The 24806-nt window shown below is 44.1% G+C and overlaps 1 protein-coding gene across 17 annotated transcripts in view; it reads right to left on the bottom strand.

Moving 5' to 3' along the window:
* MEGF11 (multiple EGF like domains 11) overlaps nucleotides 1-24806 on the bottom strand; it is a 272662-nt gene that overhangs the window by 30999 nt on the left and 216857 nt on the right. For 16 of the 17 annotated variants that reach the window (XR_005566394.1, XR_005566395.1, XR_005566396.1 and 13 more), the window contains 6 exons: nucleotides 24079-24242; nucleotides 23544-23646; nucleotides 9696-9842; nucleotides 6965-7099; nucleotides 3509-3637; nucleotides 385-513 (listed from right to left, as the gene is read on the bottom strand). Coding sequence is in view for 14 of the 17 variants with exons in the window: in XM_039389132.1 (XP_039245066.1) it covers nucleotides 385-513; nucleotides 3509-3637; nucleotides 6965-7099; nucleotides 9696-9842; nucleotides 23544-23646; nucleotides 24079-24242 (807 nt within the window). In the remaining 3 variants the exon portion in view is untranslated. The remainder of the gene's footprint in view (nucleotides 1-384; nucleotides 514-3508; nucleotides 3638-6964; nucleotides 7100-9695; nucleotides 9843-23543; nucleotides 23647-24078; nucleotides 24243-24806) is intronic. The other variant, XM_039389139.1, reaches the window with a different exon arrangement.

Raw genomic sequence — 24806 nt, 5'->3', positions numbered from 1 at the left:
TCTCTGAAAGACCAGAGATCAATCAATTACTTGCAAGTGAAAGGGTCCTCTTAAAAGGCTCAGCAGAATTGGATCTCCTCTTGTACGGTGCTGGTAATTTGGCACTAGGAAGAGAAATCCTAAATCAGGCCACATGTACTGGGGCCTTAACAAGCAGGGACATCGACTGTGGAAATCTTGACAATGAATCAATAATCTAAATTATTTGCCCTTCCTTTAAAGGCACAAAAAAGCATGGAAAGCTTCAGGAGTGTTTTCTTTGGGGTGATGTGAGGTTATCCCGAGTAAGAAGCAGGTGGATTTCGAGGGAAGGCTGCAATACTTGGGAGAGACACGAGGTAGCAGCACATACTTTGACAGATTCCCTGTCCCTGGAAGGCTTACGCTGAGTGCAGAAGAGCCCCGTCCAGCCGTGGGTACATCGACACTCTCCATCGTAGGGGCTGCACAGTGCTCCGTTGTGGCAGTTGCAGGAATGAAAGCAGTCAGGGCCCCAAAACCCACTGGGACAGGCTATGGAAACAAAAAACATTTGTCGGCTGACAAAAAAAAAAGAGCAGTGATACTGTGTCAGTGCTGAGGAGGAGCAAGGACAAAGGGAGAACCTGCGAGACACCAGCGAGGGCAGAACCTCACACGGCAGAGCTGCAGTGACTCCCGGACAGAGACTGGCTCTTCCCAGACAGGGACTGGCTCTTCCCAGACAGGGACTGGCTCTTCCCAGCCAGAAATTGCTCTGCAAACCCTGGAGCCAACCTGTGGCTTCTCCCCTGCTGTCAAGCCCTGGCACAGGGATTTCTCCCAGCAGGTCAAGGGGGGGATTCTGCCCCTCTGCTCTGCAAAGGTGAGACCCCACAGGCAGAGCTGCCTCCAGCCCTGAGATCCCCAACATCAGAAGGATGTGGAGCTGCTGGAGTGAGTCCAGAGGAGGCCATGGAGATGCTCCAAGGGTTGGAGTCCCTCTTCTCTGGGGACAGGCTGTGAGAGATGGGGGGGTTCATCTGGAGAAGGAAAGACTCCAGGGAGATCTTAGAGCCCCTTCCAGTGCCTAAAAGGGGCTCCAGGAGAGCTGGAGAGGGACTTGGGACAAGGACCTTTGGTGTCAGGACCAGGGGGAATGGCTTCCCACTGCCAGAGGGCAGGGTTAGATGGGATATTGGGAAGGAATTCTTCCCTGTGAGGGTGGGGAGGCCCTGGCACAGGTTGCCCACAGAAGGTGTGGATGCCCCTGGATCCCTGGAAGTGTCCAAGGCCAGGTTGGATGGGGCTTGGAGCAACCTGGGACAGTGGAAGCTGTCCCTGCCTGGACTGGATGAGCTTTAAGGTCCCTTCCAAGCCAGACCTTCCTGGGATTCCATGATTCCCCAGGTGGGTCATATGGAGAGATCAGCTCTGCACTGAGAACCACAGAACCAGCGACCCTCGACACCACGTCCCCCTGTGTGCTCTGGGCACTCCCCCTGCCTGGCATTATCTGTGAAGACAATTTAGACTTGGGGTTGTAAAATACGGAGGTAATTTAATTTTCTTCTTGACATTCTGGAATTCTTGCATAATAAAGCCCAGCTATTCAGGTTTACTTTGCTATGCAATCAACCACTAAAATTACCACATTCAGTTGAGGCACCGAGTGCTGCTCCAATTACGTAAAAAATGTAAAGAAAACTTCTTCCAATATGAACTCCCATCCACAAATTCAGATTGCTTTTGTTGATGGGACCAATATTAAATTAAAATCTCTGGGTCTATTTTATATTTCAACAAGTACAATGTTAATATATATTTTAAAAAGTTATTTTAAGCCTCCCTCCAAAAAAATGAATGCAGTAAGTTACAGTTATTAGTGCCAGACTAAGAGATCCAAAATGATGATAGCCCTTCAATATAACAACTATATTTTTGCTTTAAAAAGCACTTTCCATGGTTTGCTATTAAAGACATGAATTAATAAGGCACAGTTCCCAGGAAACCTGAAAGTACAGAAACCATGCCTACTTCCATGGATGCCAGTGGCTCCTGCTCAGACGATAAATGCAAGTTTTTGGCACATGACAGACACCCCTAAAGCCAGAATGAGCAGCCAAAAAAACCTGCCATGACGTTAATCAAACAAAAGGTCACTGAACTCACACAATGTAAAGCTGACCAGGACTTGGCCTAAAGTATTTGTGCTATAAGCAACCAGAAATAGAATCACAGAATGTGCTGAGTTGGAAGGGAGCCATCGGGATCATCGAGTGCCGCTCCTGGCCCTGCACAGGACACCCCAAAATCCCACCAGGAGCCTCACAGACAGGCTTGGTGCTGTGACTGCTGCCCTGGGGAGCCTGCTCCAGTTTTCCTTTGTAAGGTAGAGCTGCAGGGTCTGTCAGAGAATCCAGAACTGGCTCTGGAGTCAGAGCTAAAACTCTCTCCTGTGCAGCTCCGACTGCGGGTCATTCCAGGTTAATGGTCTGATGGAGACAGCTCGGGAGGTGAGGCCAGGTGCCCACGGGAGCCTGGTGTGGGCCAGGATCACCTTGGGAGAGCTACACCCTCTTTACAAGGAGGTGACTGAGGAGATAGCCACGTTCCCCCTTGGCTCATACCAGCTACAACCAGGTCCTTCTGCTTTCTGGGCTGGCAATGGTCGCCCTCCAAGAAAAACCATCTTTTGTCAAGGTTAACAGAAACTAACAGTCATTTCCCAATTACATGGCTAAATATAATGAGGAATCTGAGCAGCTTTCTTTTTTTCTTCCCCCCCCCCCCCATTTTTGAGTGACAGCAATATTCTGCCTGTGGAAGACACACAATAAAAGCAAAATTACAGCCGTCTGTTTTTATCCGATTCCTGCTTTATCACTTGAAGTTTAATATATTTTACTCTGGAATGCTGTCTAATATGCTAGTTGTATCCTGAATATGAAGTAACATTTCTGAATGATCGGATATTGCCTCCCTCTGTGATCCAGCTTCAATTAAGGGATGCTCTCAGGAAATGACACTTTGGGATCAGCAAATGCCAATCTTCTACCTGGGCAATTTTCAAGAAGAAATCCTCCATCCCTCCAAGCCCACGTTGACTTTTACAATTAAATTACATTTAATAGAAATATTTCAGCCGCCTAATTTCTCAGTTCTGGGGGGTTGGTACATGAAAACATTTACTGGTTAATAAATTCTAAATGTAACAGCTGAAAGAAAATGATTTCAAAAAAATAAATAAAAGGGAATACAGCTAGAAATTAAAAGGGAGCACGGAGCTTTCTTTTCTGATAAGAGCTTGTGACCTCCCTTTCCTGGAATAAAAGCCAGTCACTGCTTCTGCAAACTCCAAATGCAGAAACTAATTCAATCCAGAGCTAACTTAGATTAATTAAGAGAAATAAGCCATAAAGAGACTAAGGCAGTGGCTGTAAAACCTCAGGGATTTCCCCAGAACCTGTCTCTAACTTTCAGAAGACACTAAGCAAACACAAAAACATGTCATTTTGAAGCAGAGGTGGGAGGACAACACTTTGCTTACTCTGAGAGCAGTCCATGCCTATCCAGCCTGGGAAGCACTGGCAGGATCCGTCGATGGGATTGCACGTCCCGTTCTCGGTGCACTGACACACCTCGGCACAGTCCTTCCCGTATTTCCCACTGGGACACACTGGAAACACAAGGCAGGTTACTGAGGGCTCTCCAGAATGGACATGAAGAAGTCACAGTTTAACATTCAGCAATTAGAGACAAAATGAATCGCAACGTTTTTCTTCGATGAAGCCGAACGGGCAACGACCTTCTGGAAAGAAGGCAAAGGCAGAAAGTATTTGAGTTCTATTTTTTTTTTTTTTTTGCTCACATCCCAATCATAAAAACAATAGGAAAAAGTGATCTCAAAATCCATTTTTCTGCTGGGAAATGAAGCCAATATAGTTAGAAGATTCCAAAGATTGAAGGGCAGTATGGAAGGATGAGAAGAGGAGAGACAAAGACAGAAAAGGGGTTATTGGCAGAGGAAGAGAACAGGGAAGTTGAGGAGAATTCAATGAGCAGCAGCCACCACGAGTGAGTGGCTGGAAGGGATTGATCCGGACACTTGGAAAGGGGAAGCAATTAAGTTGCAAATGTGGTTCCCAAGGATTATATGTATGTTTGACTGAGAGCTGTTAAATAGATGCACTGCATCCAAAAAAATCAGCACCTATCCCTGTGTGCCCACCTGGCTTAGTTCTGAAGTTGGAAGGAAAGAAACTCTAAATTTATTTTTCTAGAGTCATCCTCTAAGAGCCCAAGCACAGTGACAGAAAACTAATAGACATGTAGATCTTCAACCTCCCACCAAATTATTGGAAATCTTTAACGTTAAAGTTGATGGAAAGCTCTGCTCAGTAACGAATGAAATGTTTCATTTCTGGGCTCTTATTGGCTGTGTTCCCTGACAAAAACAGATGTATTTTCAAAATAAGATAAAACATACAGTCCATCTTTGCAAAGAGTGTAACAAATGGAACTGGACTTGTATCCTGGTAAATAATAGCGATGTCAAAAAAGTGATTAAGGCACTTTCCTGAATTATGCAGCTGTTTTACCACTTCAGCCTCTCTCACTTTCTCAAAAGTAGTCTCTGCAGGTGACCTCAATCTATCCTGACTGTGAATCAGCCACAGATTGAAATCCTGAGCTGTGATTCATTGGGTTTTATATAATATGCCATCCTCTACTCTTACTACAGCAGAAAGCTAAGAATGTGCAGAGTATTGTTTTCTGTATTTCTATATACTGTGGACTTATCTGTAGGAGTGGATAAAGTTGGGTTTGGCTTTCAAATTATGTGCTAAACAGAACAGCTCCTAACTGGAAAGAGATAAAACTAAACCCAATATACAGCCACAGTGAAAAGAACAATACACAGACACAAAGAGAGAAGGAAAGCAAAGCCCTCAAATCACAGGCAGAGCAAAAACTGAAATGATCTGTCAGCCCAGGCTCTTGCAGAGGCCACACCATCAGTCACTTCCAATGCTCCATATCCAGCAGCTCCATGCACTATTTATGGCATCTTTAAGATGGAGATAGATAACATCACCTCAATGATTTTTTATAGGTACAAAAAAAGTAGTTCTCTAAAGACTTCCTCAGAATAGGAGCTGATTTGTACTGCAACATGGAATGCTAATGGATCAGGACGAGATTTGTGATCCAAACAGAGCTGCTGGCAAAGGCACCAGGTCACACCTCACAAAAGCGCTGCTCTGGTGCACACAGGGAGAGCTGTTCCTTCCCCAGGAGCACCTCCTGTCTCTGGGAAATGGGACGATGCCCTCTGGAATGTCAACACAGACGGACGACCAAATGGTTGTTCCCCTTAATTGAAACAACCTGGTTGTGGATTGACACGTCAGCTCTCTTGTGAGGATGTGAGATCCAAACACGAGCCCTTTTTAAATGTCTCAACCAGTTTTAAACAGAGCTGTAAAGCAAGGCCTGGTGCTGCTTTCCTCGGGAGCAATCTGATTGTACAACCCAGATAGTGATGTTAATTAGCCATAAAAGCTCTGAAGTGGGACTCCCAAAGTCCCTGTGGGATGTCAGGTGTGTTCCAGCAGCGATAACAGGTTATTATCAATCCATCTTGCTACATGATTGTGAAAGATATTCATAAAACAGCTGTTTAGTCATTTGTAGCTCGGAATCCTGTGCAATTCTGGGGGGTTACACAGCTCCTCACAAGCATGTGCTGCTAGTGGAAGAATGTTCCTGCTGCCAGAAAGGAGATGGCACAAGGAGATGAAAATTCCAAAGTGAAATCTTCGTTTCACATTTTTTTAATGGAAAACATTAATTAACATTTTTCTTTCTACAAAATAAAGTTACATGTTAACTCATTATGACAAACTGCAACACAAATTGATTTTAATTAGGACATGAATATTTTAAAATTAATTTACTGGATAGATCAACATTTCAAAGTAAAACCAGAAGTGCTGAACATCTGAGCAAAAATAAAATAGTTTTCTTAAGAGGATAATTAGACCTGCTTATGCTTTGAAATCTGGCTAACGTTTCACATAAAATGGACAAATTCACTGAAATATGTTCATTTTAATAAATTAATTGGTATAATATTTAGTTGACTATACAGCACAGGAAATACAGTACATACTTACTCTATGTTTAATGATTTTGTATAAGTGCTGCCTGCAATTCCCAACTTACTGACAAGCAGGTCATTAAAAAGTGTCACTTGATTTTTGCAGGGATGGTGACTTCACAAAGGGCAGTCACTTCTTTTAAATACCTGTGCAGGAAACACCCTCAGCAGGATGCAACCACTGAGACTGCAGAATACTGAATGCTTTTGGGGGTATTTTTAGGATAAAACTGAAAACCGAACACAGTTAAAAATGGAGTAACTTCCAAAGGAACAGAAAGGGGATGGGGATGTGGGGGAGCTGAAGCTGCTCTTCACCTGTGAAAATTAACTCACTTTCTCTGCCTCATTGCAAACTTTTCTGTCTCCTGCACTCGTGTCCATGACTTCAGCTGTTCCCAACCAGGTCCTACACAGTGCAAATGAGGTGTAAACAGTAACTGGCTGTTTGGCCTTGTGCACCTGAGCTGGCCTTGCCCTTAACCAGAACCCCCAGGTCCTGCTGCAAAAGATCCCATGAAGGTGCCATCAACATGCAGGGGAGGAGAGGCTGAGCAGAAAGAAAAATAACCCCATTGGATGCTGATGTATTTACAGCAGGTGTCTCATTCCATAGTCAGTTCAATCCAGCACTGCAGACCTGGATTTATGAAACCAGGAGCACATCATATTTACAAAAGGGTGACTAAGTACCTATTTGCATTTCCCCTCTGAAGTAAAGAATTTCTTTGAATCTAAACTGCTGAAACAAGGGAAAAAGGCAGGAACCTTGTGATGGGCCTTGCTGCAAAGTCACAGACACTTGGGAAAGGAGGTGGAATTTGGGGGTTTGGGGCTCAGTACCTTGGTTGCAGAGAGGGCCAAAGAATCCAGGCAGGCAGTCGCAGTGTCCCGACACGTGGTGACAAGGACCATTGCTGTGCACACACTGGGGGCAGGGCTGGCCACAGTGGTGTCCATAAAAACCAGGGGGGCAAACTGGAAACAAAACAAAATCAGCTGTCACGGGTTTTCCGAAGTGTTCTCATTGCTGAGAGCTCGACAGTTCTCTGTCTTAATCCCAAACCATTATTTCTTTATTTATAAAAACACGGTTTTGTGGACAGCTGCAAGGATGAAGCCTGTGGGATTGTTCCATGTCTAATGAAGGGCAAACTCTGAGGAAAACTGCTCCTGTGCTCAAACATTCCCACCTTCCAACCTCATGTAAGTCCCTGGCTATTCAATAACACAGTGGAGTTCTCAGCAGCCTCCCCCTCTCAGGGAATTCATTTGAGTCTCTCTAACCTGCTCCAGATAAACTCTTCAACAAAACACGGGAGTTTAAGATGTTTGAGACCTCAGAGCCTACTGCAGATATGGATAATAACACATTCCAAAGCTTTTAAGATAGGAAGAGGAACACACACATGTAGAGACAACAGAAACTCAGAATATCATTTCCTTTGGAAACTGAGCTGAGAATTCAGAGAAGGTGTATTAGGAGACAATATTTTATGTCTAAACAACTATGCCAAAAGCTGATTTCCAAACCTATGAGGTGTGATACCTGTGCTCACCTGGGGCAGACAGTTTATATATGTCATGGCAGGAGCTGCAGCCATCAGTGATGAACAGAATGTAAAGATGGTAATTATGGTAACAGTATATAAAATCATCTGATTTGCATCAGTAATGACACAGGATAGCTGAGGAAACTTGTCATGAACTGTGTGCTTAATTTGCCTAAAACCTGAGATTATTACAGAATTTGTACACAGGGTAGAGAGCCAAGATTACGGCTCAGTATCTCTTCTAAACACAGATTGTTGCTTCTAAGCACATGTAGGGTGAAAAACCATCCGCTGTCCAAACATTCACTGCAACAGATAACACAAAGAAATGTTAAATTGCAGTAAGTGACTGTAAAAAAATGACTTTATGTGTTTTTATTTTTACTCCTGTGACTCTCTGTTCTACAGTTCCAGCTCAGTGGTTACTTTATCACGTCCGTTCTATTTTTCCACCAAATGAGAATTTTCTCTTGGTCTCTATGTTCACAGAGGGTGTCAGGCTCTTACACCACTGCACATTTCCAGCTGGAACTTAGCTGACAGGTTTGTTGATATATATACCAACTATAAAACACCCTGGATCATTGCTGGAGACATTTCTGCAGGCTTAAGAGCACTAAACCATCCCGGTGTCTCATGTAATCCTGATTACACCGACAGAACAAGTTGGCTGAGAATCATCTTCAGTATCATCTTCAGTGCTGCCTGCACAGGCTAAATTCTGTTTCTAAATGAATTTCCAAGAGAAAAATGTGGATGGTTTTGAGAGCAAGCTTAGCAACCTAAAACCACCCTCACCCACAGAGGTGTCCTCCTCACCAGGTAGGCTTGAGCCTGAATCCCACAGAAGAGATGGAAGCAAGCTGAATTCCCATGCCACGTGCTCACAGAGGCATTTCAGCAACACGAAGCAATAGCAGAAGCATTCATAGGAAGAAAATTTCTCCCCATTAGATCCCTAGGAAATGTCCTCGGGGAGCAGCCTGATTACTGGGCTTGCAAACTGGGAACAAGGTTTGCCTCTTATAGCCTATGTGCCATCAGCTGATAAAACTAAGCTGTTTTTTTTCATCTCAGAAAGGTCAGAAACTATTAACTTCTGGAAGTTTTGCACTCTTAAGGTTTCAAATTCGTGAAACATTTCCTTCCCCAATTCCCCGAAGCTCTGAGCGCCACATTTTAGCCTTGGAGAGAGGTTTTACAGCTACATAGATATGCTGAAGCACCTGGAAATTGGGGTTTATAATGGAAATGCTTATAGGCCATTAACTACAGCAGTGCTAGAGGTCATCGTTATAATGGCTTTAAATAAAAACTGTCAGCTACAAATTATTTTTAGAGATGAGTGTGTTCTAGTGTCGAGTGTAACTGGTCAAATCAAAGGGCCTGTATGAACTGGGAATGCAGAATGTCTTACAGGAAGAAGAAGAAGAAGAAGAGCTGCTGCAGAAAAAAAAGACAAATCCACTTCTTGTTTACACAGGAAGATGGTTGTGGATCAGTGAATTAGGGTCCCTAAGGGGCAAATGCAGCTTCTCAGATAAAGCAAATGAGAGGGGTTTTATCTGCTTGGCACATTTTAATATGTAGCAGCAGAGCATCAGACAGGAGTTATTTCAGGCTGCTGTGTTTCTTTTTCTGGCATATAAGAAAACATAGACTTGTTATTTTGATGCCAAGGCTCATCCACTTGTCATTATGTGATGGGTCATAGCTGACTCTGTTTAAAAGGTCTCCTGTAGGTCTCCTGACTTCACTGCAGATCTGTGTCCTGCCAGGTTTGGTATGAAAAGGTGCTGCTCCTTCCAGGTTACCTGTGACTTCCAGGTGCAGCAGACCAGAAGAAACACAAGGCACGACTCCATGCAGTGGAGTCTTGACTTCCTGATCCAGCAGCACTTTTTAGGCTGTGCTTTGCCCTTAGGGAGCTAAAGCAGCTCAGAAACTGTGGGTTTGTCTGACTGGTGTCACAAAGGAGCATTTCCACCTGCTTTGCTCCAGCCAGGAATGGAAAATCTTACTTCTCTGGCACAAGGGTCCCCTGTATCCCGGGGCGCAGTCGCAGGTGCCATCCTCTGGGGAGCAGGATCCCCCGTTCTCACAGCTGCACGAGATGGAGCAGTTGGGGCCCCAGCGGCCCTGGGTGCAGATGTTGTCACAGTGGATGCCTAAAGACATAAAGACACACATTAGGTTCCCCACAGCTTACTCCGCTCACTGATCAAAGAAACTTTTGGCTGGACTGATGCCTCGCAGCCCCTCACGGAGCCAACGAGGGAGCCTGGGAAGGAAACAGCTCTCCTTTTATCTGCTTAATAAAGTGAAAATTAAGAAAACGCCAGAGAGGTGAGTTCTGCAGGTGTTAGTGGGCTCCTGTTCAGTCCTCAGCACCATTAAAGAAACTCTGCATGTCATCTGAGAGATGAAGGTCAGGAATTGCTTTAAAGTCACAAAATAGCTCAAATAACTGGTCTGGAAATAGGCAGTTGATTGAAGTCTGATTACTTACCTGTTGTGAATTGGAAGACCTAAAAAAGAAAAATCAGGGCTCTGAAAAACATGTTGAAGTGTTTGGATTCTTGAACACAAGTAAATTCAGCTCTGTGCTGTGTTCTGTTCTCTTCCTTGCTTAAGGCAGTGTGCTCTGGGGTTTTGTGCACAGACCCCACATCCACCCAGAGCTCTCCAGCTCTGTGATAATGAACTAAGTTCTGATCTAGCAAGTGGCCATATGTGAGCACAGGCTGATCATCTGCATGTTAAATGGAGACTGAGACCTGCCAATCCAGCTCCAGTCGTTCCCAGGGTGGTTGTTTGATATTTATTATCACGAAAAGCAAAGCTTGGAAACACCAAAAAAAAAGCACAGGGCCAACAAACTTAACATGAGGCTTCTAGCATGGTTTCAACTGGTTTTGTTTTAACTGGTGGCTTTTAAAAAACAACCTGGTGCCACGGTTTGTCACATATAAACGTGATCTAAGGATCTGGTGTCGGAGAGGCTCGTGCTCCACTGGGAGAAGGCAGTACCAGCACCTGCAATTAGCAGAGCTATTTGCATGATCAAGGGCTCCTTGGATGGAAAACCATTTGCAGGATCACGAACTAAGAGGGTCATTAAGCAGTGCCAGCTGCAGGGAGTGGCACTGGCAGGGGAGACTGATAACACCAGGAAAAATGAATCACAGACCGGCTTGGAAAATTTTCCTGCCGACGCCACCACAGCGGGCTCCTCCCGGCTGACCTGGCGGGGCCCACTCGCCTCAGCTGGGCTTTCAACAGCAAGATGTTCTTTATCATCCATGCACATGGCCCTGCTGCATAATGGGATAAAAGCGTCCTGGAGCCCCCGCCGCGGCCAGGGGTTGGATTAGTGCATCTCCACCGAGGAACACAATCCCAAGTAATTTCCTGCACCTCTGATAACTTCATCTGGATGCCACAGGTAACGCACTGCAGTTGGGAGGCTGTGATCTGAACAGCCACCCAACTTGGAGGATTATTAAATCAGCTAAAAGTCATTATAAATACACTTACGGTGCAGCTTCAAGTTGGTTTTATAAATCTCTGAAGTTAATACAGTAAGAAATACTGCAGAGCCAAAATTTCCCTTTTCTGAAGATTAATCACACAATTATAATGTCCCTTCCTAGAAAATCTTAACCAAGTCTGGCAAAAGTACAGTTTGAAATGTGGTTTCTAGTAATACATGATCATAGCTTTATTTATAAAGAGGCAGGGTCCATGCTGTAGAGCTTAATAAAAACCACATTAAAATACAGTAAAAACTTAATACAAGCTCAATTCCTTCCTATCTAAGTAAATAAATCTGAAAAAGGGGAGTGCAAAAAGAGACAAGGAACATTTGTATTAGTAAAATCAAGAAAAACAATTATTTTAAACAGTCTTCCCTGCTCAGTTTGAAATCAAATATATCCTTGGATTACTTAAACAACAAATGCTTTGTGTGTGCATTTATGTAATATATCTACAGTGCTCTGTAATTAAAAAGTCAGACAATAAATTGTAAATAAATAAATGCATTTTGTATTTATAAATACACATATATGATCATTTATAGCTTTGAGTGTCTCAGCGTGAGCTCCCAGCAATGAAATTCAGGCACAAATGTAGAAAAATCTGTATTTTTCCTCCTGACTGCAGCCCTAAAATTACAATTCTGTCACTGTGAATGGGCTATTTATAAACTGGGACAATTAAACAGCATTATTTCTTGTCTCTTTTTGACAAAGTTTGGGGAAGAATGACACTGGCTCCTTTCTCATGGAAGGAACTTGAATTAAAATGCCAGGGCTGTTCCGTGCAGCAGCAAAGTCCTTCCTTTAGTAATGAGTAATGAGGGATGTCTTCCCACTCCTAACGAAGGGAATGAGTCATTGTGGAGCTGATTGTTGTAAGGAAATGTAAAGGGAGAAAAGGAAACCTTCTAGAAGCCACTGACACCCATTACAGCACTTATTTATTTATACATCTCCAGAAGACAACCAAGATGGGGCTGCAATCAGTTTTTATCACTTTATATTGCTCCAAGGTAATTCTCATGGAAGATTTTCTTTTTGGAGGCTCCCCCACAAACTGAATTGCAAATGTAAATGAGAAGTTAAAACTGCACCTGGACATGCATGTCTTATGGAACTGTGCTAGGAGCAGCACCTTAATTTCACAATTCCCTACCCTGGGGGTGCATGAAGGGGAAGTCCATCCCTCCAAGCTACTTTACAGTCAGAATCAGTGGAGCAGGAACCTTCTGTAATGTAAAACTTCAATATTTACTTTGGGCCTTGCTGATGAACATTTCTGATAAGCAATTAGTTTTCAATTTCCAGAACTACAAAAACTGCTGAAGTTGACACACCTCTGTATTATCTCACCTTACAACCATAGGTTCCTAATTTATGAACAAAATCCTGGTTTCACAAGCAATGATACAGAAATTAGAAAGACAACCATCAGAAGAAGAAGTCCTTGAAGCTGCAGGAAGCAGTTCTATACATAAACTCCATTGCCTGGATACCAGGGAATTATCTTCCAGCCTGAGGCTGTGGTTCACAATTGCAGACACTGGTATAAAATTACACTTCCAAGACCTCCTTAAACAATGTTCTGGGGGTGAACTGTAACTGAAATTCACATAACATATAAAATTGTAGTTATCCACTGGATGTGGGCAAAGGATTTGCACTCTTGCAGTAAGGCAGAGCCCAGGGAAGAGCAGAGTCCACTGTGGCTTTAACTCAGTCTGTGACACAGCAGCCACAAACCCTCCCTGTCCCGGTGTGGATTTGGGGTATTGGATTTCTGCAAACACTGGCTGCTCTCCAGTGGGATTCCCACTGCTGTCCTCTGGCCTGCTCTGTACATGGCATTTAGCTGACAGTCCCAGCAGTGCCTTCACTCCCCCTTCCCCACACCAACCTGCTCTGCACACACAGCAGGAAGGAAAACCAGCCCTAAGGGCCTGAAGTGCTGTGGAAAACACAACCTGGGCTGAGCTGAACCCACCAGAGCAGTCACAACTGCCCTTTTCTCAGGGACAGCTACATGGGACAGCTCTTCCAAGGCCCTTCTCCTTGCAGGAGACACTTTACTACCAGGACAGTTTACCACCAAGTGGCCAAGCAGCTGCTGTCTGGGACACAGGGAGTGTCTGGTGTAATTCCATCCCAGATTTCCCACAGGGGAAGCCAGTGGGTTGTGCAGGAATCTCCCAATGTGGAACTGTAACTGGCATCTTGATAGAGGACAGCAGCAGGGAGAGAGGTAGGGGAGGAAAAGAATTCCAAGATGGTTTGGGTTGGATGGGACCTTAAAGCTCATCTTGTTCCACCCCCTGCCATGGGCAGGGACACCTTCCACTAGCCCAGGTTGCTCCAAGCCCCATCCAACCTGGCCTTGGACACTTCCAGGGATCCAGGGGCAGCCACAGCTTCTCTGGGCAACCTGTGCCAGGGCCTCCTCACCCTCCCAGGGAAGAATTCCTTCCCAATATCCCATCTAATCCTGCCCTCTGGTAGTGGGAAGCCATTCCCTGTGTCCTGTCCCTCCATCCCTTGTCCAAAGTCCTTCTCCAACTCTCTTTGGAGCCCCTTTAGGCCCTGGAAGGGGCTCTCAGGTCTCCCAGAGTCTTCTCTTCTCCAGCTCTCCCAGCCTGGCTCCAGAGCAGAGGGGCTCCAGCCCTTGGATCAACTCAGTGTCTGGCAACAGCACTGGCTGATGGAAACCCATCGGTGACAAATGTTTTATCTCAATAACATAAATCATGTATTACAGCCCAGCTCTGGTGCAGAGTGGCCAGAGAGGGGACTGTCCGGTGCCTTAATGTCACTGGTTTTCGTGGAGCAGCTGCAATTTTTACCAGAAGAAGTCGGTTCTTTGTATTAAAATTTACTGATCAGGCTGGGATGGATTAAGCTAAACATCCATACAACCATCAGGAAAAGGAGCAAGAAAAAGGAAAAAAAAAACCCTCCAGGCCATACAAGTGGGATGTGAGGCACCTATTGAAGATCTCCTTCATAGACTGCTTCCATTAATAATCTTCAGTGCCTTCAAGAAAGTTTGTCAAACTAATGCAGATTTAGTGCTGCCTGTAACTACGTCACACTGAAGGACTTTGGAGGGTGAAATTCCTGAAAGGCAGATATAAGTAAAACTCCCTTTTTCCCCTCTCCAGCTTACTTCTGCCTGGGGATTACGTCTCTGGCTCTTAATAAAGCCTGCCATTGTTTCTGTGCTGTGTCTCTGGATAGTTGGAAACTAATACTCCAAACACAATAGAAGAGCAAAAACGGACGGAATAAATGAGAACCAGTGGCCTATTTTTGACCACTGCTATCCCCCTGACAGTAGCCTCTGCAGCAGTGCCTGTGTGCTGCCCAGCATCTAATTATTTTTCAGGGACGGAGGAATTTGATGAATTATAGGATGTAACTCCCTTCCCCCCATGTACTTTAATTTTACATCTACCAGTGTATGACTGTAATTATTTCTCTGAATAAGATCTTCAGCTTTTTTTTTTCTTTCCCCTCAATAGTCCCAATGTAAAGACAGATGCAACATCAATTAGGAATGACAGGAACGATTTCAGCAGACGTTTGAATCCAACACAAACATTGTGCTCTCCTCCACCTGTCTTTCAACATGACATGAAGTCATAATAATCTCTTATTTCTGGCATTTGAATAGCTTTGGGAAGAACTGCTTTTCATGCAAAAATAGGCACTGGATTTTGCAGGCAATGCTGTGGAGGCCTGAGTTTGGTGAGTCACGCTTGGCTGGGATCTTTGGTCTTTGATCCTTTAACCTGATTCTCTTCTCTTTCCCCAGCACTTATTGCTGTTACACTTATGTTGTCCCTATCAATTCTATTTAAATCAGCTTTGTATTTGAGATTAGATCCATGTGCTTTCCTATTTTGCTGCTTGAGTCTATCAAAGGCAGTAGAAAATGCAATAAGAACATAAAGAAAGACCTGTCCAAGCCGTGGATCAGCTGCTCAGAGGTGTTATGACAGCACACAAACAAGAGTTCACAAAGAATTCTTGATGCTTTTCCATCACTTTTTGCGTCTTTATATTTATTCCTACCTGAGGCAAACCCTGAAGTGTTTGACTGAGATCCAGTCAGAAGCTCCACAGCTCAATTCCTGACAGCTCAGCATTTAAGAATGCTGAAGAATGAGAAAATCAGTGTGGGGAGGGCAGCAGATAGAAGAAAACATAAAGGGATCTCTCATAAAATTAAATGGAAACATTAAGAATTGATGGCTGCTCATCCAGTCTGCAAATAAGCTATTTTTGTTTTTATATAGTGAAACTACTCAACAGAGATAACAGCAGCCACACTCACATTATCTGTGAACTTCTGTGGTGTTCTCAAATGCTTTTTTAACTGACTTTTTCCCCCACACTGGTGCCATGGAGCCCCTCCTTCCCTCGCCAGGCATCAGTCACCCCTGGGCTTTGCAGGGGCAGCTCCTGAGTGTAACAGCCCATCAATCTAAATGGAAGCTCTGTGATCTGGTCCTAAATAATGAAGAATAAGCCTTTCCCTGCAGCCAGTGAAAAATTCTAACTTGTCCCTTCTCTCATCTTTGCATGGGCGATTTATGCACCCATTAATGTAAGTGTTTTTCTGCCAGTAATATACTCAGAGCCTAATGCACCTCTGTGGAGCTCTAATCCTACCCCTATTTTTAATTATCTAGAGAAATCTCCAGATATGAATCACCCAACCCGGGGAATTTATGCAATAAAAGCTTTTGAGGCAAGAGACCTGCCTCACAAGAAATGAGGTAAGTCAAAATGTTTGCTAAAATTAAGGATGATGTGGTTCCCTTTGCTCCAGGGTATTCTCCAGGGTGCACTACAGAAGGAAGAAGGGTTTCCATGAGCAGAAGGGGCAGACCTGAAGAAAATGGTGCTAAAAGGAGTTAAGCTCATGCAGCCCTTTAGAGTGATTCCTTCCGACTCCTCAAACACTGGACACAGTTTTAGGACTGGGAAGAGAAACTTGGGAAAGATCCAAGCAGACCATCAGCAGGTAAACAGGAGGGAAGAACTTGTAAGTGGGAAAAACTGCGTTGTTTTCCCAGCCAAAAATGTTCCAGCCCCTGAGCCATGAGGGAAGAGCAGCTTAGCAAGAGCTGGGGTACAACCAAAGCCTTTTGTGTTAATAACATTGACTGAAATTCAACTTTTTCTCCTTGGTGTAGAACAGGGAGGAAGATGTTTACAACACTTCTCACTGCAAACTCTTTCACCAAAAACATATCTATCTATCTATATAGATATACATATATAGATAGATAGATATAAAAAATAGAATCATAGAATTCCAGACTGGTTTGGGTGGGAAGGGACATTAAAGCCCATCACATCCCACCCCCTGCCATGGGCAGGGACACCTTCCACCAGCCCAGGTTGCTCCAAGCCCCATCCAACCTGGCCTTGGACACTTCCAGGGATGGGGCAGCCACAGCTTCTCTGGGCAACTGTGACAAAGCCTCATCTCCCTCACAGGGAAGAGGAGGGTATAAAGAATTTTTCTATTTTTCTAATATCCCATCTAACCCTCCTCTGTCAGTCTGAAGCCATTCCCCCTTGTCCTGTCACTAAATGCTCTTATCAATAGTCTCCACTATATATATTTATGTACACCCCATTTTAGCTTGCAGGCTGTTTACTGAGTGATCCTCCCTTTTCTCCTTCCACACACAGCACGTCAAACATCCAGGATTTCGTCTGCTGAAAAGTGCACAAATAATTTTTCACCGTTTCTCGCCCACATTTATTTATAGGTGACTATTGTACACACAGCCAAGCTTATATATAGAAGGGCTCCATGTTAAAATGGAAAATGGGTTGGGTACCTCTAGAATGGAGTCTCATGTTTTTAGAACCCATTAAATTAGCATCATCCAGGATGCCATCCAAGCTATGTCTTTCCTCATAAATTTAAAAGCTGTCCTTTAATAAGTGAAAATAAACCTAAAAATAAATACAAAGATAGGTGAACTTGTATATCTTCTGTGTTTGTAAGACTTAATACTGCAATGATTTGCATACATGCTGAAGTTTAGCAGTAGCCTTACTGCAGATGCTAATTATAGTCTAAGGGTCTGATCCAACTCCCACTGAATGAGTGGCAAAAATCCAACTGATTTCACAAAAGGTGAGATATATACAAAATCTGGCACAGGATAAACACAACCAAACCTCACTCAGATGAGAACCAGGAGCCCCCCAGATACCTGCCAAGGAAGACACAGACATAATTAATGTCAGGACATCAATGAAGTCTTTGATATAACTTCATAATTCAGATTTTTGAAAATTAGCCCTGTATCAGCAGGAACCATCCTTAAAGGTTCCTGTCAAAGAGAGAATTTTTAAGCACAGCCTGACATTAAAATCTTATCAACTCACTTGAAATTAAGTCAATGAAAAATTAAAGCTAATTTCTAATAAGCTTATCTTACATTCATAGACTAAAGGGCACTTGTCGAATCCAGAGAGTAAGCACACCTTTTCACATGGAAAAGATTCCCACATTAGAAAGGCAGAGGCCAGAAGAGAGGCTAAAATGCACCATTTTAGACTGACTCTGGAAATTTCTAGTTTTCCTGTCTGTTTAAAGCTAATGTAAGGATACAGAATAATCACAGAAATAAATTAATAATTTAAAAATCTGGGATAAGACTGCCAAAAGTGATAAATGCAAAATATGGTGTAGATAATGGGATTAGACATCTAGAAAATGCACGTTTAATAGGAACTTACTATTGCCCCGTCCTGATATTTTAGGCTCTGTGTTACAAACCAATGGTATGAAACAGTCTGATGGAAAAAAAAAAAAAGCCAACCCACGACACTGTGAATTCTAAAATACTGTGGATCTTCAGCTAAAAACCTGGAGGTGCATGAAACAAGCCCTAGATTCTTTTCTGACTTTAAATATGCATGGAAAAGTCAGCTCCCAATTATATCAACATGCTCGTGGGGTTGATCTATTACTGACAAGAGAATTATTTGGGTTTCAGCTGAGGACAGGATCTGGCCCTAAAATTATAAATTGGATAGTGCTGCAGTGGAAGAAAAGTCCTATTAATACAAACAAAATGCATTTTATGGAAAGGTTGGTTGGTTTTTTTTATTATTTCAAAGGTTTTTCACCCTCTTGCAAAGAACTCCGAGAAAGTGAAGTTAAAAATACCTTAGAGCTCCCCGTCAAAGTGGCCACTGTTTCTTTAAAATTCAAAAAGGCCTTCCCTTGAGTAACAGGCTTATCAGTTTTCCTGAATTAATGTGTCCACAGGAGGGAAGAAACATGTTTCTGTGTTTGAGTGACAGTGCAGATGTCACTGGCAGCCTGCAAATGCTCACAGCCACATCCTCCCTCAGAGCTCACCTGACCTGTGACCAGTGACACTGGTGACCCCATTAACTCCCTCACACCACCACACGTGGAAATCCTACAACTCCAGACTCCCCCAGCCCCTGGGCTGCAGACCTGGACACGATAAGGGACAATTAGAGTTTATGTTGCTGGCAATGTATGGAAGTTATCGAGGTTGTAAAGGACAGGGAAATATGTATTTTGATTTCCTGGATGTAACAGCAAAGGGGGAGGCTGCTCTTATGAGACAGGAATGAAGCCTGAAGGTGAAAAGCACCAAGGCAATAACAAGATGTTTGTTCCTCAGCACAGATCATTTCCATACCTGTGTTTGCCATCCTGATTAATTAAGGAAAATCTATGAGGGCTTCTTTTATAATTAACTATGGGATGCACCCTTTTATGTTTTCCATCTCACAGCAGCACTCCGTTTTCCCCATACATCTTTGGGATTTAAAATAAACTGAATAAACTTTGGCTTTGCCTATTGAGAGAAGCCTCTGATTAACCAGCTCAGTGGATAACTGAGATAGCATCTGCAAAACCAGAGCGCCAGACAAAAAGGGAGAGGCAGAACAAGCTGCAGATAAGACAGCATTTCAGATTAAAGGAATTCAGATAAACAGGATTTTAACTGACCTTAACATTTAGAGGCACGAACACGTCCCCCTGCAGATCGCTTGTTATTTAATCCCCCTGTAACAGCTGAAAGGTTACAAAAGACACACTTGCCCCAATTAACCTGAAGACTCATCAGAGGGAGGAGCAGAGCTCGGTGTGAAGAGCAGCCAGGCCTGTGGCTTTCCTTCTGTAAGCTGTCTGGGAGCGGGATGGCTGACTGGGAAGAGGATGGACCCGGGTCTTGGAGGCAGGACGGGCACCGGCTGGGTCTGGCCTCCCAGAGAGCCCTCACCTGCCTCGGGTCAAGCACAAAGGAAACACCTCCAGAAATTAAAAGCCAGGCCAGCAGCCATGACTAAGTTAATTACTGAGGTTTGTACTGAGTGAACCAGCTGAAGGCTACGTGGTTTTAACCAGCTGGTACCTGAGAAAGCTGTTTCTGGCACAAAACACGCTACCAGCAGCTCCCCCCTACCCCCCGAGGAGGGAGGACCAGCCCGAGGGGGTTTGCAGCTCATCCTGCAAACCCCACATGGCTTGGCTGGAGCTGTCACCTCCAGGGCCACCAGCTTTGCACCCACCACAGGAACTTTGTCATCCATGTCCTCCTTGCTCTCCCCACAAGGCCACCAGGGCAGCTGGTCCTTTTCTGTCCAGCTTCAGGTTGTTTATTAAGTAAGAGGAGGCTAATTGATATTTATGACCTTAACATTGTCACTGAGCACCCAGGAGAGGAGGCTGCACCTGGGAAAGATGAGACTGCTGCCTGATGGGCAGCAACCTGTTTGTTTGCAAAGGGCTTCCAGGAGCTGCTCCACCACAGGGCGTTTCTGTGCTTCCATTCCCTCCACGGATTCCGTGTGTGCAGGATCCCTAATTAACCAAATGCAATTAGCAGCCAAGCACTCCAACTTCAAGCATTTTCATTCTAACCTAAATGTACACAACATAACACCTCTTCCACAAATGACTGGTATGTTGGGAGCTCTGAGGTACCTGTGCACACACACACACACAGAGCTGCAAGCACAGCAGTGTCTGTGTGTAAAATGCACAGCAGAGCAGGAGCCAGAGACCCTTATTAATCCTTAGAAAACAGTCTGATCAGTCAAAACTTGATCCTTTGAGGGCTACACTTTTCCTTTTTGAATCAGCAGTAGATATGATCATCTCTCCTTTGCATTTCCAGGGTACTATTTGTACAGGTGAGGTTATGTGGATGCAGTGCTGGTGCAAGCTGGAGAACTCCATCCAGTGCAAGGCTGAGCCCTTGGTGTTACTGCATCCCACATTTCCCTCATGTGGAGGGAACTCACCTGTGCATCAGGTCACAGATCTGACTTTGGCCAACATTTGAACAAGTTTCACTTTGCACCACATGAGAGCCTTTATCCAATGTGTTTTTTGACTTTTAAGCACAAATGTCCTGCTCGTTCTGCTTCCTCTGAAGGCATTTGTGATTCCATGTGCCTGTGTGCTTGGCTGAGTAATTTTCAGCAATAGCACCAGGGTTCAATCATCTCTAGATCTGATCTAACTCCTGCCTTTGGCTGCACACATGCAATTCCCTACGGAACTCAATGGAAAGGGAATATGCACGTCTCGGAGCAGCCTGTTGCCAGTGTGCTTATTTATGCATCCAGCTGCCTTTGCACAGCTTTGTGATCTCCTGGCTGATATGTGGGAATCTCTTCATCATCTTCCCATCTGCCAGGTACACTCAGCTCCTGAAAATTACCTTCCCCAGCTGGTACCCACAGAAGGTCACTGTCCTCAATAAGAGTCTTGATGGGTGGCAGTCATGACATCATAAAAGGATGGCAGACTGCTATTAACTTACATTGTGTGCTCCTCTTGACAGGCCTCCTTCCTTCCTCTCCCAGTCCTCCTCCATTCCCTTACCATCCATCAGTCCCTGAAGGTTTATATGAGGAACATCTTGAAACCTCTTTAAAGAAAATGGGTTCAATCTTCCCCTTGATCTTTACATAAAACACCGACATCAAGAGGGAGTCCCACGTCTGGGATGAACACACAGAATATGCTGGTTTCAGATGAAGTTTTGTGGCTATTAGGATCAGAAAGCCACGTGAATTCTGTGTCTGGTGTGAGTGGGCAGGAAAACCTTCAGATGTTCCATGATCCTGAACTTTTCTGATCTTTTTCAGGCCATGCCTAATTAGTACCAAATCCAGAATGCAAAAATTTCAGCCTGAATTATTTATCACCTCATATTTATAAAATGCACTGCAATACACATCATGGCCCAGTTCACAACAACTGCAGATAAGATTAATCTTTCACTGATGCCACACTCCTTAATATGAAAATATAATTATCTAGCTAAAGAGTTTCTTAAATTACATACTTTCAAACTAGTATGAGCAGAATGTATCCTTGTGTCTGGTGCTAAGCCAAGTGGAAAAAACATTGGAAGGAGAATTGACAAAACACATGTTGGCTCTGTCTATCAACATTTCCACCTTACACGGCCCTGTCAACGTCTCAACTCCAACTTGGTCTTTGATATGAACATAATATTTTCCTCCCTGAAATGTGATCCTGAAGAAGGAGTTCCAGAACTGCAGGGGCACGTTGAAGGATAAAGTGCTTAGGCTGCAGCTAATCCCCTGCAAGGTAATACACATTTATCTTGCCCAATATGGAAATTAAAAGAAGAAGGACATCAGAAATTACTTTTACCTTTACTTAGAGTAATTAGTATCTGCAGGTGAAGTTCATTTACAGCTGTGCATGGGAGTAAGCACAAAGTATTTGTTGCAAATGCCTTCGAGAAAAAGCCACCCTTTCAGTCTGCACAGCCTGCAAAGTTCATTTCCTGCAGTTTCCTCTGGAATGCTACCTCCAGAAGGATGTGTAATAAACTTTAAGAATAAGTGTGTATAAATATCTCTCTTCAATTTATTGTACTTCTAAAAACCATTTTCTCCCTTGAAGAAACTCACAATGGCTACAGGAAAAGCCCACCAGCTGTTTCTCTGCTGATCATCAATAATGCACAGGAGAGTTGTAAAGCCTGATAGATGGATATATTGATGGCAAAGAGAGATGAATGCACTCCAGCCAGCGAGGAAGGCAAGGGGATGGAGGAGGGGATACTAGTGAGATTATAAAATGGATTTTCTTGGAGGAAAAATGCCCTTTTCAGTGCAGGCCCAGTATCCTTAAAAAGTAGCTTGGTTGTAAGCAATGTGCAGAACGTCCTATTTTTACAATTTTATTTACTTCTTAAAAGATTATTTCCATTGTATGTTCTGGGCATAATTTCACTGCTTTTGCTTCATGCTGCTGGGAGCTGAGTGTGTGTCCTCTCCACCAGAAACAGAAGGCATGCATTGCTTTGAGGCATAAACGAAGGGGAAAGGTGACAGGATCCCAAACCCTGGCTGCCTGAGCAGCCTGCCTTGCTCCACACATTCCTTCAGCTTGGTGCTTGTTTGAAAAACAATTAAATTTTCCAAATGACTCGCTGTTAATATAAATGCAATTTGACTGTCAGTGCCACTGGTGGTTCTGCAGTTATGGGCAAGAACAGAACTTTATCTCCCCCCAGGGCCTTGACAGAGAGCGGAGGGACATTAACCAGCATTTTAGGCAGCAAAGTGTGAAATACTGGTTGGGTCAATAACGTGCCCCCCACTGCTGTTGTGTCAGCTGTCAAGGGCTGGCAAAGAGACCATCAGTGTGGAGTCAAGTGCAGGTCTAATTGCACTGAGATCTCCAGCCTGGACTCTCCGACTTCACGGAATTTTCCTCTCTGCCGCTGTGTCACCACGAGAGCTCTGTCACAGCAGCACTGATCTGCTCCCTGTAACTGCCCTTCTGTGTGACAAGAAGCATAGGAAAATGGGGAAAAACCTGAGTTTTGTAGGATGGAGCAGCTGTATCGACTCTCAGCATTCAGAAAAGCCCCATCTGCATCCCAGGTATGATGTTCCCGGGATCTGCCGGCCCACAGCTGCACCCCATGGAAAGGGCTGTTCAAGGAGAAAAACTCTGCAGGATTTCCAGCTGATCTGCATTCCTCCTGAGGATGCTTTTCCAGAAGGCTAACATCTGGCTCCAGGTTTGGAGCCATCTTCAACTCATCTGAATACAAATTTAATGAATGCCAATTATCGTCACCATCACCAGTGATTCAAATATGGGCGAGTTCAGCTGATCTTGTCTCAATCTATTATTTAAAAGGTTGCAGTCACAAGTCCAGTGCTATAAACGATGCAACAGCAAAGCAAAACAACTCAACAACCCCCCCAAAATCAACAAATCAAGAAACCTCCAAGGTTTACCAAGGTAATTCTTAATTTTACCTGTCCAGCCTGCGAGGCAGCAGCAGTACCCAGTGACAGGGTCACACCCATCGGCGTGGTTACAGTCACAACGCTCGCTGCAATTAAGACCATATGTTCCATCCTTCAAAAATATAAATAAAAAAAAGCCTCTCAGTAATCAGTTTTTTGTTCTGAAATGTGCAAAAGCATCTATCATGTCCCTCTTAATGCTGAGTCGCATCTTTTAAATTAACATACAGAGAAGATAAAAACTCAGTGCCTAATGTTTCTATACAGAACCAAATGAAGAATCACTTTAAAAAATGATGCTCAAGAAAATGCAGATAACACAGCAACAGCTCTGATAAAATATAATGCAAAGTATAATACATCCACTCAGCTGCTAGAACCCCAATTTGTTATTTACACATGATTTCCTTCAGACATTGCCAGGCAAAATGAGATGCTGCCCTACTCTGTGTTCAGCAGGGCTGTGGTTTAAAGGGGGTGCAAGAGCACCCCTGTGGTACTCCTAGGGCAGGGCTGGGCACAGAACTGCCCCAGTGGTACTCACAGGGCAGGGCTGCTCACAGAACTCCCCCTGCCATCCCGGGGAGCAGAGGCAGAAGCCGTCTGCTGGCCTGCAGGCAGCTCCGTTGGTGCAGGAACACGTCTGGTTACAGTTCAGACCCCAACTTCCACTTGAACATGGAATAGAGCAATCCACTCCTTGCCAGCCTAAAGAAACAGGAGAGACAAAGAGTATTTGGGATGTTTTCATGAAAAAAGTGAGGTAGAGACAGCAAGAAAGGCAACAGTGGCTCTGTGATTCTAGGACTGGTTTGTTAGTGTATATTAAGACTGTTTTGGGGTCAAAGATTGACCCTTTTATTATGACTTCCCAGCTTCATCTCTCAGCACCTGTACATGCAGAGGGGGATGGATGAAGGTGTCACTGTGTTGGCTCTTACCAGATTAAGGTCTCTGGTGCCTCTCTGGGAACTGCTGGGGCAGCACAAGAGAGGCTGTGCTGCCTGTCAGGCTGCAGACCTGCCGACCCCTGGGGATGCAAGAAACTTGCCATGTGATGCTGCCTGTTTCTTGCCTCCTATTTTATCTTTTTTTTTGACAATGCTATTTAATATAAAGCAGCTATTACACCTAAAAAAAGACCAAGGCCATCATTTCTAGCCATTAAGGCTCAAATCTTAACTACCAGCCACACAATGACTTTCATTACACTGCAGCTGTATGTAATGGAGTTGAGCAGTAACTCATGGTTTATAATCCCTCATTAAATGG

Source organism: Pipra filicauda, unplaced genomic scaffold (genome assembly GCF_003945595.2).
Source record: "Pipra filicauda isolate LSUMZ 115617 unplaced genomic scaffold, ASM394559v2 scaffold70_size2993248_pilon, whole genome shotgun sequence".
NCBI lineage: Eukaryota > Metazoa > Chordata > Aves > Passeriformes > Pipridae > Pipra > Pipra filicauda.
This window is presented reverse-complemented; position numbering and strand designations above follow the sequence as displayed.